Source organism: Jaculus jaculus, chromosome 14 (genome assembly GCF_020740685.1).
Source record: "Jaculus jaculus isolate mJacJac1 chromosome 14, mJacJac1.mat.Y.cur, whole genome shotgun sequence".
NCBI classification, from domain to species: Eukaryota; Metazoa; Chordata; class Mammalia; order Rodentia; family Dipodidae; genus Jaculus; species Jaculus jaculus.
In genome coordinates, this window is record NC_059115.1 from 65,755,333 (window position 1) to 65,768,913 (window position 13,581).

Below are 13,581 nucleotides of genomic sequence, written 5' to 3' on the forward strand. Positions count from 1 at the left end.
ACAAATTCCAAATGCATGCATCATTTTGTGCATCTGGCTTTATGTGGGTACTAGGAAATTAAATGCCAGGCCAGCTATGTTATGTCCCCAACCCCCTGCAATTCTTAAAACTCAGTTCTGTAGCATGTCTTACACCTTAAGTTGATAAATTTAAAAGTAAATTCTTGCTGGGCATGGTAGTGCATGCCTTTAATCCCAGCACTTGGGAGGCTGAAGTAGGAGTATAACTGTGAGTTCAAGGCCAGCCCAAGACTACACAGTAAACTTCAGGGTGGCCTGGGCTAGAGCAAGACTCGATCTTATAAAAAAAATAATGCTCATTGAAGACATAACAAAACCATGCTCAATAAGGGAAATAAAAGTGTATTTCAATAATTTAATTTCAATTGCATTATGATTTTATAACATGTATATTTGCTAGAAACTGACTAGCAAGTCTGCATTCTCAAGTGCACTAAAAAAACAAAAACAATCTTTTCTTACATCAACAATATCATAGGTCCATTCCAGTAAGAACTTAATGCTGTGAGAATAGCACCATTCAGTCTGGTGTGTCTGAACCACTGGAGGTGGTGAATATGTAGTAGGGCACCAATTCCAGCCTTTTACATCCCCATGCTTTTCACATTGGTGCTTAACATAATGATAGGGAACCTAGGAAGGAGCTTAGTACTTATTACTAAGTAGTTGAAGGGATTCTTTTAACTCATATCACAGATAAATAGTTAAGCAAATAAACTGCCCTTTTTTGGTGCTAGATACACTAACCCATTCCCTAAATGAACTACATTTACTTCTTATTATATGGTACTATTTTAATGTGATGTCTGAAATTGAGAAAAAATAAATGCAGATATAGCTAAATAGTCTCAATGAACTGTGCTTGCTACTACAGACTAAGTCCCATGAGGTAAAGCATCCAGATATGCTGCTATAAATCTTAAATTACTTACAACCCATTATCACCATAAAGGAACTACTTATCAGTATGTCAAAAGAGACAAAACTCACACAGTATGCTTCTCTTGAGTTTGTAATATGTAAACAGACTCAGGAATAGCTGTGCATTTTCCAAATAGTTAAGACAGAAATGTCTAAGGTACATAACAACACAGCCTCAGAAAAAGTCTGTGCTAAGAAACAATGTAGATTCATTGTGAAATGTGGTATTTTTATTCTTAGTGTGATGGGGCAACTTCCATGAAAATTCCATCCTCTTAGCTGGTAAGTGGGGTATGACTGGAGCATACATGTGATTATGAATATAAGTAGGATGAAATGAGCTATTGATCTCACTTGGTTATGATGTATTCATTTTGAAAAAAATTGAAAAGTAAAGGCAATAATCATAATAATGCCATAAAGATACACTCTTGTAAACATTTTCTAAGCCTTTTATATATTTGGTTTTCCTTGATCCTCACAATAAACACCTTCCTATTTAACAGGTAAGGAAACTGATATCTAAAGTTTTTGAGAAGTGGCCAGTTAAGAGAAGAGACAACCATATTAGTGGCCTGACTCTCTAGTGATTTTTCTGGAATTATATGGTTAAAGTTCTTTCAAAGTCCAACTAGAGGTCAGTGTTAGTAAAAAGTTGCATATTAAACATCTCTATAGTGATAGGAAAAATAATTTTCATTGTATGTAATTATATAACACTTTCTAAGTAATAAACCTTATAGTTCCAGTGAAAGTAATGAAAATTTTGTGGTTTATTAATCATGATATATTTCTCTAGATATCCATAATGTAGAAAACTGAAAAACATTGGTCTTGTCAATTGTATTTATACTTCAGTGGTCACCTCTTTATACAAAGTACTTCAGTTTTACAAGACTATCTGGAAGAAGTTCAATGGCACATTGTTAATACTCTGCTCCTACAAAATTATTTCAAAGCTCCATGGGAATTTAGATTTGCACAAGTTATTAGGATGTGACCTTTCCCTTAGATTTCTTATTTTAGGATCCAGTTAACATGGTATTTCCCCAGTGGGAGCTGTCATACTTCCTTCGCAGATAAGAAAAATAGCAATCACAAATTATAGTGAATAAACTTAGGGAAATATATATTTCTGATTCAGATGAAACTAAAATCTTAAAAGGAGATCACACTATGTGTTCTTGTGTTTGAAAGGAAAGCCATGTGGCTTGCCAATAAAAGAAAACAAAAGTTACGCCATTATGGTATTTCCCTGAAATTTATTCCTAATTGTTTCTTGACCTGGATAATAAGTCTTATGACTTTTAAAGATTATTAAAGATGTTTGCGTCACTTAATTTCCTATGCCCTGCCTACTGAGAGTATAAAAGGTTAAAAATATAAAATAATTTAAGTTATTCCAGATCATAGGCTCTAGAAAACAAGGCACTCATAAGTTTAAAAGGGAAAATAATTAAAATAAAATGGAGACATGGTTGCTTCCTGTTTGCCCTGTGGAATAATAGGAACATCTGATTTTTGAGCTCTTACTATATAACTGTGGTATAATTTATACACATTATTTGTGACATACAAGTTACTGGAAGTAACTAAAGAACCTTATCAACTTACTAATACTGATCTCTAGTTGGACTTTGGAAGAACTTTAACCACATAATTCCAGAACATACACATATAACCATATACAAATACAAATAAAATTGAGGACAGAAAGATAATGAAGGCCCTAAATAGAGAGGTGACAATTAAAAGGAAAGAATTTCACCCATAATCTTTACTATTCACTTCAATAATTTTAATCATATGTATATATTTGCATCTTAAAATTTCCTCTTATGCTGTCTTTATCCTAAAACTATTATTTTCTCAAATCTTCAAACCACCAATTTTAAATAGTTGATCTTTTCAAGGTGCTAGGCTCAAACACATGCATGTTAGGTAAATGTACTTCTCCTTAGCTCTACCCCTATCTCCCTATGAAAATTGATAATATTTTTTAATTGACAAAATAATTTTTTGAGATAAGATCTTACTATGTAGCCCAGGCTGGCCTTGGACTTGAGATCTTCTTTCCTCAGCCTTCTGAGTGCTGGAATTACTGGTCTGTATTGTCATATCATGCTAAATGAGTAAATATTAAAGTTGATTTATGGGTGTTCTATTTTCTTAAAGCTGCATTTTCAATAGGTATTATTCCTTCCTCTTAGCTAGCAACCCAAGGACTTGAAGTCAAAGCAAGATGGTGGACTGGAGAGATTGCTCAGTGGTTAAGGCACTTACCTACAAAGACTAAGGACACAGGTTCAATTCCCCAGTACCCACGTAAAGCCAGATGCACAAGGTGATGCATGCACCGAGTTCATTTGCAGTGGCTGGAGGTCCCAGTGTGCCCATTTTATCTCTCTCTCTCTCTCAAATACATTAATTAAAAAACAAGATGTTGCAGTTTTTACATTTTACTAAATTTGCATAACCTTAGCAAATAATCTGAATCTTCCTGTAAAGCATGTAGGTTGTTGGCTTTGTTAGTATGTTGGGATATTTTTTGAGGGGACCAGTGCTGGGGATGGAACAACCTAGACACTTGTGCATGCTAGGAAGCATTCCACAACTTGAGCAACATCCTAGCCCTATGTGGTTGTTGTGTTTAAATGGCAAAAATCCTCCCATTTTATTTGATCCTAGACAACTGGTGAGGTTCTGTACCCTCCACCCTCAGTATCATACAATCACAAGTAAAAGTATGGTGACACACAGGATTGTAATCCCAGCACTGGAGGAAGTAGAGGAGGCTCATAAGAGTTCAAGGTCAGTCTCACCTATACAGCTATACAGCAAGTTAGAGACCAGTTTGGGCTACATGAGACTCTGTCTCAAAGAACAAAAAAGAAAGAAAGAACGAATGAATGAGTCATTACAACATGTTCATGCTTTGCATGTTTTGTTCATTTGCTGTTCATGAGCCTAAGGCCAATGTGCAGTGTCATGACTATTAATATAGCAACAGTCACTGCCCAAGCATTTTCACCAACAAACTCCTCTCCAACAATTTATCAGAAGACAATTTTTAAAATGAAATGAAACAGGTAACTGGAAATATTAGTTATATATAATAGAGTAACTTCATTTAAAAATCAAAACAAAACAAACACTATAAAAATACATACACATACACCTAAAATATGTCATTAAAATGGAGGGTCACGTTACCATGACAACACATCTGAAAGCCAGACAGAAGGGGAAATGTGGAAATGTGTATGATCTAATAGGACAAGAAGCTGAACCAAAATGCTAGATACTATACTGCCTGTAACTGAAAAAAATGTACACATGTTAACAGGAACTGGAAAAAATGATGAAAGGAAGTTTTTGTGTGATTGTGATCTTTTCATTTTACACACATTTTCACAGCTTTTCAGGAATTAAACTGTTTTAAAAGAAATTAGGAGGGGTACAAAGGTGAAGGCTGAATACAGCAGAAGCATACTGTATGCATGTGTGAAAATGTTATGACAAGACACACTGTTAAAAAGCAATGGGGTCTGGGGAGAGGCATGGGGGCTGGGGAGAGGCTCAGTGGTTAAAGGTGCTGGCTTTCAAAGTCTGTCAGCTGAGCTACAATTCCCCAGCCATCCACATAAAGCATAAATGGGCATTTGTTTACAGTGGCAAGAAACTTTGGTGCACCCATGTACACACATACACACACACAAATATACATATATATAGTTTAAAAAGCTAAGAGTGGTCCCAAGTACCTGTAATCCCAGCACTTGGGAGGCTGAAGCAAGCTGATTGCTGTGAATTTGAGGCCAGCCTGAGTTACACACGGAGTTCCAGGATAGGTCTAGGTTACACTGTGAGAATCTATCTCAAAAAACAATAAGCAGGGGTTGGAAAGATGCTTTAATGGTTAAAGGCTCCAGATTGCAAAGTCTGCAGGCCCAGAGTTCAATTTTCAAACCACCTACATAAGGGGACACAAAGGTGGTGCAAGTGTCTGGTGTGCATTTACAGTAGCAAGAGGCTCTGGTCCACCCATACACATATGCACATGCTCACACATACAGGAATAAATGAATTTTTAAATTTTTAAGTAAAAATACAATAAGCAAGCAAGCAAGCAAACAAATAAAATAAAAAACCAAAACAGCAATAAGAAAGGAAGGAAGAAGGAGAAAAGGAAGGGAGTGAGGAAAGAAGGGAGGAAAGAAAGCTAATATAAGAGCTAGAAAGATGGCTCAGCAGTCAAAGGCACTTGCCTGCAAAGCCTGATGGCCTGAGTTTGATTCCCCAGTACCCACATAAAGCCAGATGCACAAAGTGGAGCATAAGTTTGAAATTTAGTTTCAGTGACAGGAGGCCCTAACATGCCTATACACTCTCTCTCTCCTTGCTTCTTTCTACCTCTCTCAAATAAATAAATAAATAAACAATTGTTTTAAAAGCTAATGTAAGCCTTTGCTATAACTCAGGCTGAAGTACATACTTAGCATATGGAAGACCCTGGTTCCAATTCCAAGAAAATTAGAAAAAAATAATGTAAAAGGAAACAAACCCAATAGTGAGAATTCAAAAGTAATTCATGCTAACCATAATCTTTCTTTAAACATACCATCTGTCCATCTTTAAGGTTTTAATAGCATTCATGATCTGTGTTTCAACCCTAAGGCCCGGAATTCAGACAGAGCAGGGTGGGAGAGCAGAGCTATGTACTGAAGGCAGACCTCAATCCTGTCTGTGAGCACATACAAACAATGATGATAAAGATCATTGTGTCCTACTAGTAATCTACAGAATTGTGATTTGCTCCACTCAGTACACTTATAATTGAATTCCTCAGTCATAAAATCACTGGAACCAAACAAATTCAGATATCTTTTATCTAACCCCCTTTTCTCCTTTACCATCAGTTAACATATTTCCTATGGGGCTTTTCTTCTTTTTATAGGTTCATTTGTCTTAGTTACAAATTAACTCCACAAACAACTCACTTGGCCACCCTAGCCCTGCAGTTTCATATGTACCTGGGTTTTTCTTTGAACTTCACAACTTATGGTATAGGGGACCATTTGCACTGCCAGCTGGTAAATAATGTTCAGAAATCATCTCTAGATTATTTTTAACATTATTCACTTATTGGAGACAGAGCAAGAGGAAGAGAGAGAGAGAGAATCGGTGCCAGGGCCTTCAGCCACTGCAAACGAATTCCAAATGTATGTGCCCCCTTGTGCTTATGTGGGTCCTGGTGAATTGAACCTGGGTTCTTTGGATTTGTAGGCAAGCACCTTAACTGCTAAGCCATCTCTTCAGCCCCCTCTAGATTATTTTTTAAAAACTTCCTAAGGATAAATGTCTATAAGCAGATAATGTCTCATAACTAGATATCGCAGATATTGCCTACCTCTGCATCCCTAGTGCTGGGATTAAAGGCTTGTGTCACCACACCTGGCAGTCTTTCTATTTCAAATGGCTCTTCAGCTTTCCTTAAGTTAAAGCATACAACACTGTCTGATTCCCTTCATGCATCTTAGTTCTTTCAGTACTTAACACTTGTATGCACTATGCTCCCTGACATCTTGACTAAAAACAACAATCTTCTCTCATCTGATCATTACAATATGACTACTGATTGTTAGTTCTTTGTCAAACTTTATTTTGGGTAATAAAGATTGGTATTCTAAGAGATTATTAATGTAGTCCAAAATTTCCAGGGTTTGGACATTCACATCCTATCCTGACTGTCTCCCAACCCAATTAAAAATTGCTAAGATGTAGTTCCCAAGGAGGTGCAGGTGTTGGAATTTTCCCTCTGCTGGTGCTGGATAGTAAACCCAGGCCTCAAGGACTGCACCCCACATCCTATGGAGTTTTTCCCATTCACCATCTTCTAGCGGGCTGCAGCAAGTAACTAGCAGTTACCTAGTGTAAATCAAGCAAGAACCAAATTTGTAGATATGGAAGTGGGAGAGTGCCTCAAGCACACAAAAAACAACAAAAATAGCTCTGGGGTGAAGCACACACCTACCTCATATCTGCCAGACTCTGTTCTAAGATTCACCAACAGAAACTGTACCTTTGTAAATTAGTGAAAGCCAAGGAGAATGATCATTTAGTGATTTCAATGTGACTTTTTAAAAACTTCATATTTAGGAGTAAGGAGTATAGCTCAGTGCCAGGGTGTGTGTAAGGTCTTGGGTTAGATTCCCAGCATGACAATAAATGAATAAATAAGTTTCTAAAAGGCAGCAATGAAAAGACCCATTATTACTCTGAAGTGATTTAATACTTACAGAAAAGATACACAGTAGACAGCATTTCCATAGGCCTTTTCTCAGTCAATATATTCCATCCACAGCACAGTTATCAAAATGAAAAAAAAAACTGACACTGGCACAAAATATTTACCATTTTATTTACATTTCATCAGATTTTCTTCTAATGTTGCTCTTCAGTTCCAACACCCACTCAGAACCCCATTGCATTTAGTTGCCATGTATCCTTGTTCTCCACACTGTGGTAAGTTCACTAGCAACTGCTTGTCTTTTATGTCCCCAACACCCTTGAAGTGTGTTGGCCAGGTATTTTATAAAGTGTCTCTACTCAGGTTTGTCTATAGGTTCCTCATTATGTGTTCTAAGGATATATCATAGGGACAGACAGGCTCAGTGTGTCTAAGTACCTTTGACAATGAGCTTGGCCACTTGGTTATGGTGTTGTTTACCAGGATTCTTTGCTATAAGGTTGTTTTCCACCAATTTGTAATTAATCCATATTGGGGGAAACTACTTGACAGTTGTGAAAACATTCCGTTTCTCCTTACATTTTCACCTACCCGCTAATGTTAGTCACCATTGGTGGATCCTACCTGTAGCCATTGCTATGGTTCTGACAAAAATTTTTAGTGTGTTCATTCTTTTTACATTGAGTGATACAAATAGATATATATAAATAATTGGGTAGTTCTAATCCAGTCCCATAGTTAGTTATTTTATTGTTCAGATTGTTCCAACTTTGTTCACCTGGAGCTCTTTCAGTCTCCAACTTACTGTTCTTTGAGCACACCATACTTCTGGCACCACAAGACCCTCCAGAGTCGTGCTGTGCTGTCCTTGCCCTAGCTTTAGAATCAACCTCCTTTCCAAAGAGCTCTGGTTTCTTGTGAGAGGAAACAGAATTTGGAAACCACAATCTGGTTTGTTAGTGGGGAGACACTGCCTCTAGACCCTCTCAGGAGACAGGATTAAGGAACCTATCATCATAATGAACCTAAAATAATATACTTGCAATTATTCCATGGGTATTAAAAAAGAGGAATGTAAGATTTATTAGAGATTTATTTTTAAAGATTTGTGCTATTTCTCAACTTCTAGGTCGTTTCCTTATCTTTGTTTTGTCTTAGAAAAATATGTTACTGTGAACTCCCCCTGACTGGCAAGATATATTCAGAAAGTATTGTACAGTTAAAAATAAAAGTTTTCTAAGAAATCTTACAGTAAGAGACAACAAAGATTATTACTACTTTTTAAAAAGGATACTTTAACATAAAAATTTAGTATAACAAATTCTTATTTACCTACTTGTAAAGGATGATCTTCTTGTATATCTGTGGTTCACAGTTGGCTTCTTTCAAATCTGAACAATTAAAAAGAAATAGTATTTTCAATATATACATGTATTCAAAATCCTCAGACAACTTAGGTTGCCAAAATGTACATAGATAAATAAATTTCCTGCATATTTGCTTTCACTGAGCTTATATTGCTTGATATTCTTTAGAAATAACCAACAAACTAACCAATGACTCACAGGAAATTACCCAGGTCAGAGAATCATCTCAAAATTGTTTCACAAAAGAGACACATATTCTATTCATTTCTCCTGCTCTCCCAGCTGGGTCACTGACATGAGGCAAAGCCTTTTATCTCCTCCATCTCATGCATCAAATTAATAATGATACCTACATTACCATACAGAAGTTAGGAAAAACTAGATCTTAAAGGGATTAGTAACCTCAAAAGATAGAGTTTTGAGGGTTATGGGTGTGGCTCAGTGGTAGACTAAGCAGGAGGCCCTGGGTTCTATCCCCTGTCACACACACAAAAGATATATGCTTGATAAAAGTTATACATCATAAAGAAAATATTTATTGCAATATAATTTCACTTGGGAAGCTACATGGTGGGAAAGCCTGAGGTAACAGTCCAAAGCCATAACCATTTAGGCATGGTAGATGTAAGAAACTCCTTGCAGAGCAAATTTTTCAGAGGAAGACCCAGAGATTGTCTAAATAAATGATTCATATCCTTGTCTCTTACAAAGGGTTCAGGGAGCTTAGAATAGGACACTCCATAAAGACAAAACAGCATCTAGTGCCAAAAGCTTTATCAGGAGGGCCTGGAGAGCCCCAGCAAGCAGACCCAACATTCCATACGGTCCACTCTAACCTACACAAAAACTCTAAACCTTATTCATTTTTACTTTTGGGCCTTCAGTTTAGAATTTACAGAATTATTCTGCTACCTGATATATGTATGGCATAAAAGCAGTACATTATGCAGATAACTGGTTTTCCTTACCTGATTTCTGAAATGAAACAACATGAACTATAGCCAATGCACTTTGTTTGTTGTCCCTAGCATGTGGTATAGTCCTGCTTAGAAATGGGAAACTTCTTAATGTAATCTTAGTATCAATAATAAAGAAACAATCTGGTTCTCAGAATGGGACATTGTCTTTTTTTTTTTTTCCCCTATAACTGTTTATTAGGATGAGAATATATTCAAAATCAGTAACTAAAAAAAAATTCAGTTACAGAGCATGCATAAAATACAAAGTAGCCATTTACAAATAGACAGTATCGTATAATCAATACACTAAAATAACAAAATAGCTACAAAAGAAAACCAAAGTGACTGACTACAGCAATGCCTTCTGTGCGCCCCACACATCATAAGCACCGCAAAAGACAGAAGATTAACTATGAAACATAGTAATCTATGCAAGCCCACACACATTTGTTTTCAGCTATCCCACCATCCTGAATAGTATTTTTGCAGTTGACTTTGAGAAAACTGCAGAGTAAGTGCTTAATATTACCCACAAGGAAGTAAAACTCAGTATTAGTGTACACATTTCTGAATGAGAAGCAAGTTGCTCCATTGACTTATGTATGTAGTGAAAAAATTAGTTCAGGACCCTACAATGCCTAAGCGCATTCTATTTAAATGCAAGATACTATTTCATTTCACTCACTAAAAGAATACATGCCTTTAAGTGGTACCACTTGAGCATAAATTAACCTTTCACTGTATTCTTTAGACACACTAAAACCAAAGATTTAACTGGACTATATTCCATTTTACACTGCAAAACTCAAGTATAAGCATTGTTAAGATAATTACCCATGCCTGCTGGTAGATATGGTGATGAAATGAGGTTGTATTTCACTTAGTGGAAAGTTTAAAAAAAAATTAACACTTCAAAATCTGATATTACCAGCATTAAGCCAGTTGTCACGCCAGCAATGAGCAATAAGAATGCCACCGCATCTACTGCTAGGAAGCTAGACTGGCTACGCAACTTGGGCTGCCTGGTCACTGCAACAGAGGCACCTCAGACAAAGTCCCCGTCTGCAGGCACCACTGTCTTAACTTATGGTCCCGTAACTGTGCCCCCTACCAAAACCAGAACAAGTCTTTTGCATTTATTAAGTTAATTCTTGTCCAGAAGAAAAGTGCCCCACCCCTTCTAGTCAACTTTGATGCTTACAAAAATTAAAAATCAAAATTTATTATTACATAAACCTATTAAGGCATTTTAGAAATTGACTTTCGGAATGGAAATTTTTTCAAGCTCTCAAAATCCTGTTGTGTTTATAGGGCAATTCTTAGATCTGTCAGAGTACATACTGCACTGAGGACAGTGTATGACTTATAAGCTGCTCTGTGGCAAAATAATAGCTTTACTTCTAAGGTCTTCTTAGTTTGATTTGATCAAGACCAATAGGTCTGAGCTTCAAGTGATCAAGTTCTGTTATATTCTACAGTGATAGGCTTCCATGATGAAAAGTAAACAATAATTGAGGAATTCAAACATTCAGTTTATTAAACTAAGGCCAGTGAAGCCGTAGCATGAGGAGGAGCTGCAGTCATTCGGGACAAAGGAGATGATTTGATAAAGCTAAAATCAAGACTGAAGACATGGGGAAAGTCATAATAAGTATGAGGAAGTAATAAAACACAAAAGTGACCACAAGAATTACAAATATATTTAAATCTCAGACCTGGGAAATGGACTATACACAGGCTTCTAGGGGACAGAGCAACACCTTAGATGTTCTGACAGCACTGCACCTTTGGCTTGTTTTCAGTGGTTGGCGGGACATGAATAGGAACCACGTTGTTGCTTGGAGACATGTCATTTTCACGTCTGTCTGACATCTGCTTCTGAGAAACAATGCGGTAGATCTCTGTCAGAATTGTCTGAAAAGCAGCTTCTACATTTGTAGAGTCCAGAGCGGAAGTCTCAATGAACGACAAGCCATTCTTTTCTGCAAAAGCTCTTGCTTCGTCTGTAGGAACTGCCCTGAGGTGGCATAAGTCACTCTTATTGCCCACAAGCATGATAACAATGTTACTATCAGCGTGATCTCTCAGTTCTTTCAGCCATCGCTCCACATTTTCATATGTGAGATGTTTGGCAATGTCATAAACCAATAAGGCACCTACAGCTCCATGATAGTATGCTGATGTGATGGCCCGGTACCGCTCCTGCCCTGCCGTGTCCCATATCTGGGCCTTGATTGTCTTCCCATCCACCTGGATGCTTCTGGTGGCGAACTCCACTCCAATGGTGCTCTTGCTCTCCAGATTAAACTCGTTCCGAGTGAATCGAGACAGAAGATTACTCTTTCCGACGCCAGAATCACCAATCAGGACAACTTTGAAGAGGTAGTCGTACTCGTCGTCGCGGGTGCCCATGGCGCGGCCGAGCGGGAGCGGGAGCGGGAGCGGAGGGGGCGGGAGCGGCGGCGGGATCGCTGGGAACCGGGGAGGAGGAGGAAGGGGGGCGTCGCTGCCTGCGCGCCGTAAGAACCCGAGCGCCCCGGACATTGTCTTTTATAGAAAGCAAAATAAAAGTGCTTTCTGTCTGTATGTCCCCCCTCCTACCCCATGTTTATTGACATATCTTACGTAATTTATATAAACACTCTGATTTGTTAGATAGCAGTGAGATGAGGACCTACATCAAAATTGTTCTTTACATGCAACACATGAGAAATAGTTTCATCAGTAAGAGATTATTTTTTTTTTTTTTTTGAGACAGGGTCTCTGGTATCCCAGGCTGGCCTCAAACTTGCTATGCAGCCAAGGACAACCTTGAACTTCTGATCCTCCTATCTCTATTTTCCAAATGCTGGATTACCACATGTACTACCACACTTAGTTTCTGCAAATGCTATGAATTGAACCTAGGGATTTGTGCATGATAAGCAAGCACTCTACCAACTGAGTTACATCTCCAAGCTACTTTGAATTAAAAATACATAAATAAAACAAAGCATTTGGGACCAGGGAGATAGTTCAGTCAGTAAAGTGTCTTGAAAGCATGAAGACCTGACTGAGTCCCATTGCCAGAACCCACTTTAGAACACTAGGTATGGCAGTGTGTACCTACAATCCCAGCACGGGGGAGAAGGAGACAAGAGGACCCTTGGGTCTTACTGGCTAGCCATCTAGTCCCCAGACCAATAAGAGACTATGCCTCTCAAAAGGAGATGGCACCTAAAGGAACAATACCTGAGGTCCTCCTCTGGCCTCCATATATGTGCATCCACACACATGTAAACATGCACACACATTAGATGACAACCCCCTTGCAACCTCTGTGAAGATAAGAAGTAAGAAGTAATTACTTTACACTCAAAAGCTCACATTAAAGACCATTCATACCAACTCATTCAACTACTTTATATTTGAGATAGAACTTTTTATCAGAATTTCAGTAGGGCAAGAGCAATTTACTCACACTAATCTGTCTGAAATAGAATATACAGTAGAAAGTGACCTGGGAAATAGAAAAAAGTGACTAGGAAAATGCTTGAAAACTGATTCAACAATTAGTTCCCAAAGAGGCTGGGACTATGGGAGTGTACCTCAGTGGGTGAGCATTTGTCTATAATCCACAAGGTCCGGTGTTCAATCCCTATCATTGCCCTAAAAAAAAAAAAAAAAAAAAGCGAAACAAATTGCTTCTTCCAAAACCTCTGATCTTCAATAATTTTTTTTTTTTTTTTTTTTTTTTTTTTTTTTTGAGGTAGGATCTCACTCTGGCCCAGGCTGACCTGGAATTAACTATACAGTCTTAAGGTGGCCTTGAACTCATGGCGATCCTTCTACCTCTGCCTCTCAAGTGCTGGGATTAAAGGTGTGCACCACCACGCCTGACTTTCAATAATTTTTTATTTATTTGACAGAGAGAAAGGGAGAGAAAGATAGAATGGGCGTGCCACGGCCTTCAGCCACTGCAAATGAACTCCAGACGCAAGTGCCATCCTGTGCATCTGGCTAACGTGGGCCCTGGGGAACAGCACCTGGGTCCTTTGGCTTTGCAGGCAAATGCCTTAACCAC

General features: G+C 37.9%; 2 protein-coding genes across 6 annotated transcripts in view; both read right to left on the bottom strand.

Moving 5' to 3' along the window:
* Pparg (peroxisome proliferator activated receptor gamma) overlaps window positions 1-13,581 on the bottom strand; it is a 160,606-nt gene that overhangs the window by 123,882 nt on the left and 23,143 nt on the right. For 3 of the 5 annotated variants that reach the window (XM_045133965.1, XM_045133963.1, XM_045133964.1), the window contains exon 2: window positions 8,529-8,583. The gene's annotated coding sequence lies outside the window, so the exon portion shown is untranslated. Of the gene's footprint in view, window positions 1-8,524; window positions 8,584-13,581 lie in introns of all 5 variants that reach the window. The other 2 variants (XM_045133966.1, XM_045133967.1) reach the window with 1 other exon arrangement.
* LOC101615114 (ras-related protein Rab-11A) lies at window positions 11,030-12,013 on the bottom strand. The gene has a single exon (XM_004651592.2). The coding sequence runs from the start codon at window positions 11,928-11,930 to the stop codon at window positions 11,280-11,282; it is 651 nt and encodes a 216-aa protein (XP_004651649.2). The 5' UTR covers window positions 11,931-12,013; the 3' UTR covers window positions 11,030-11,279.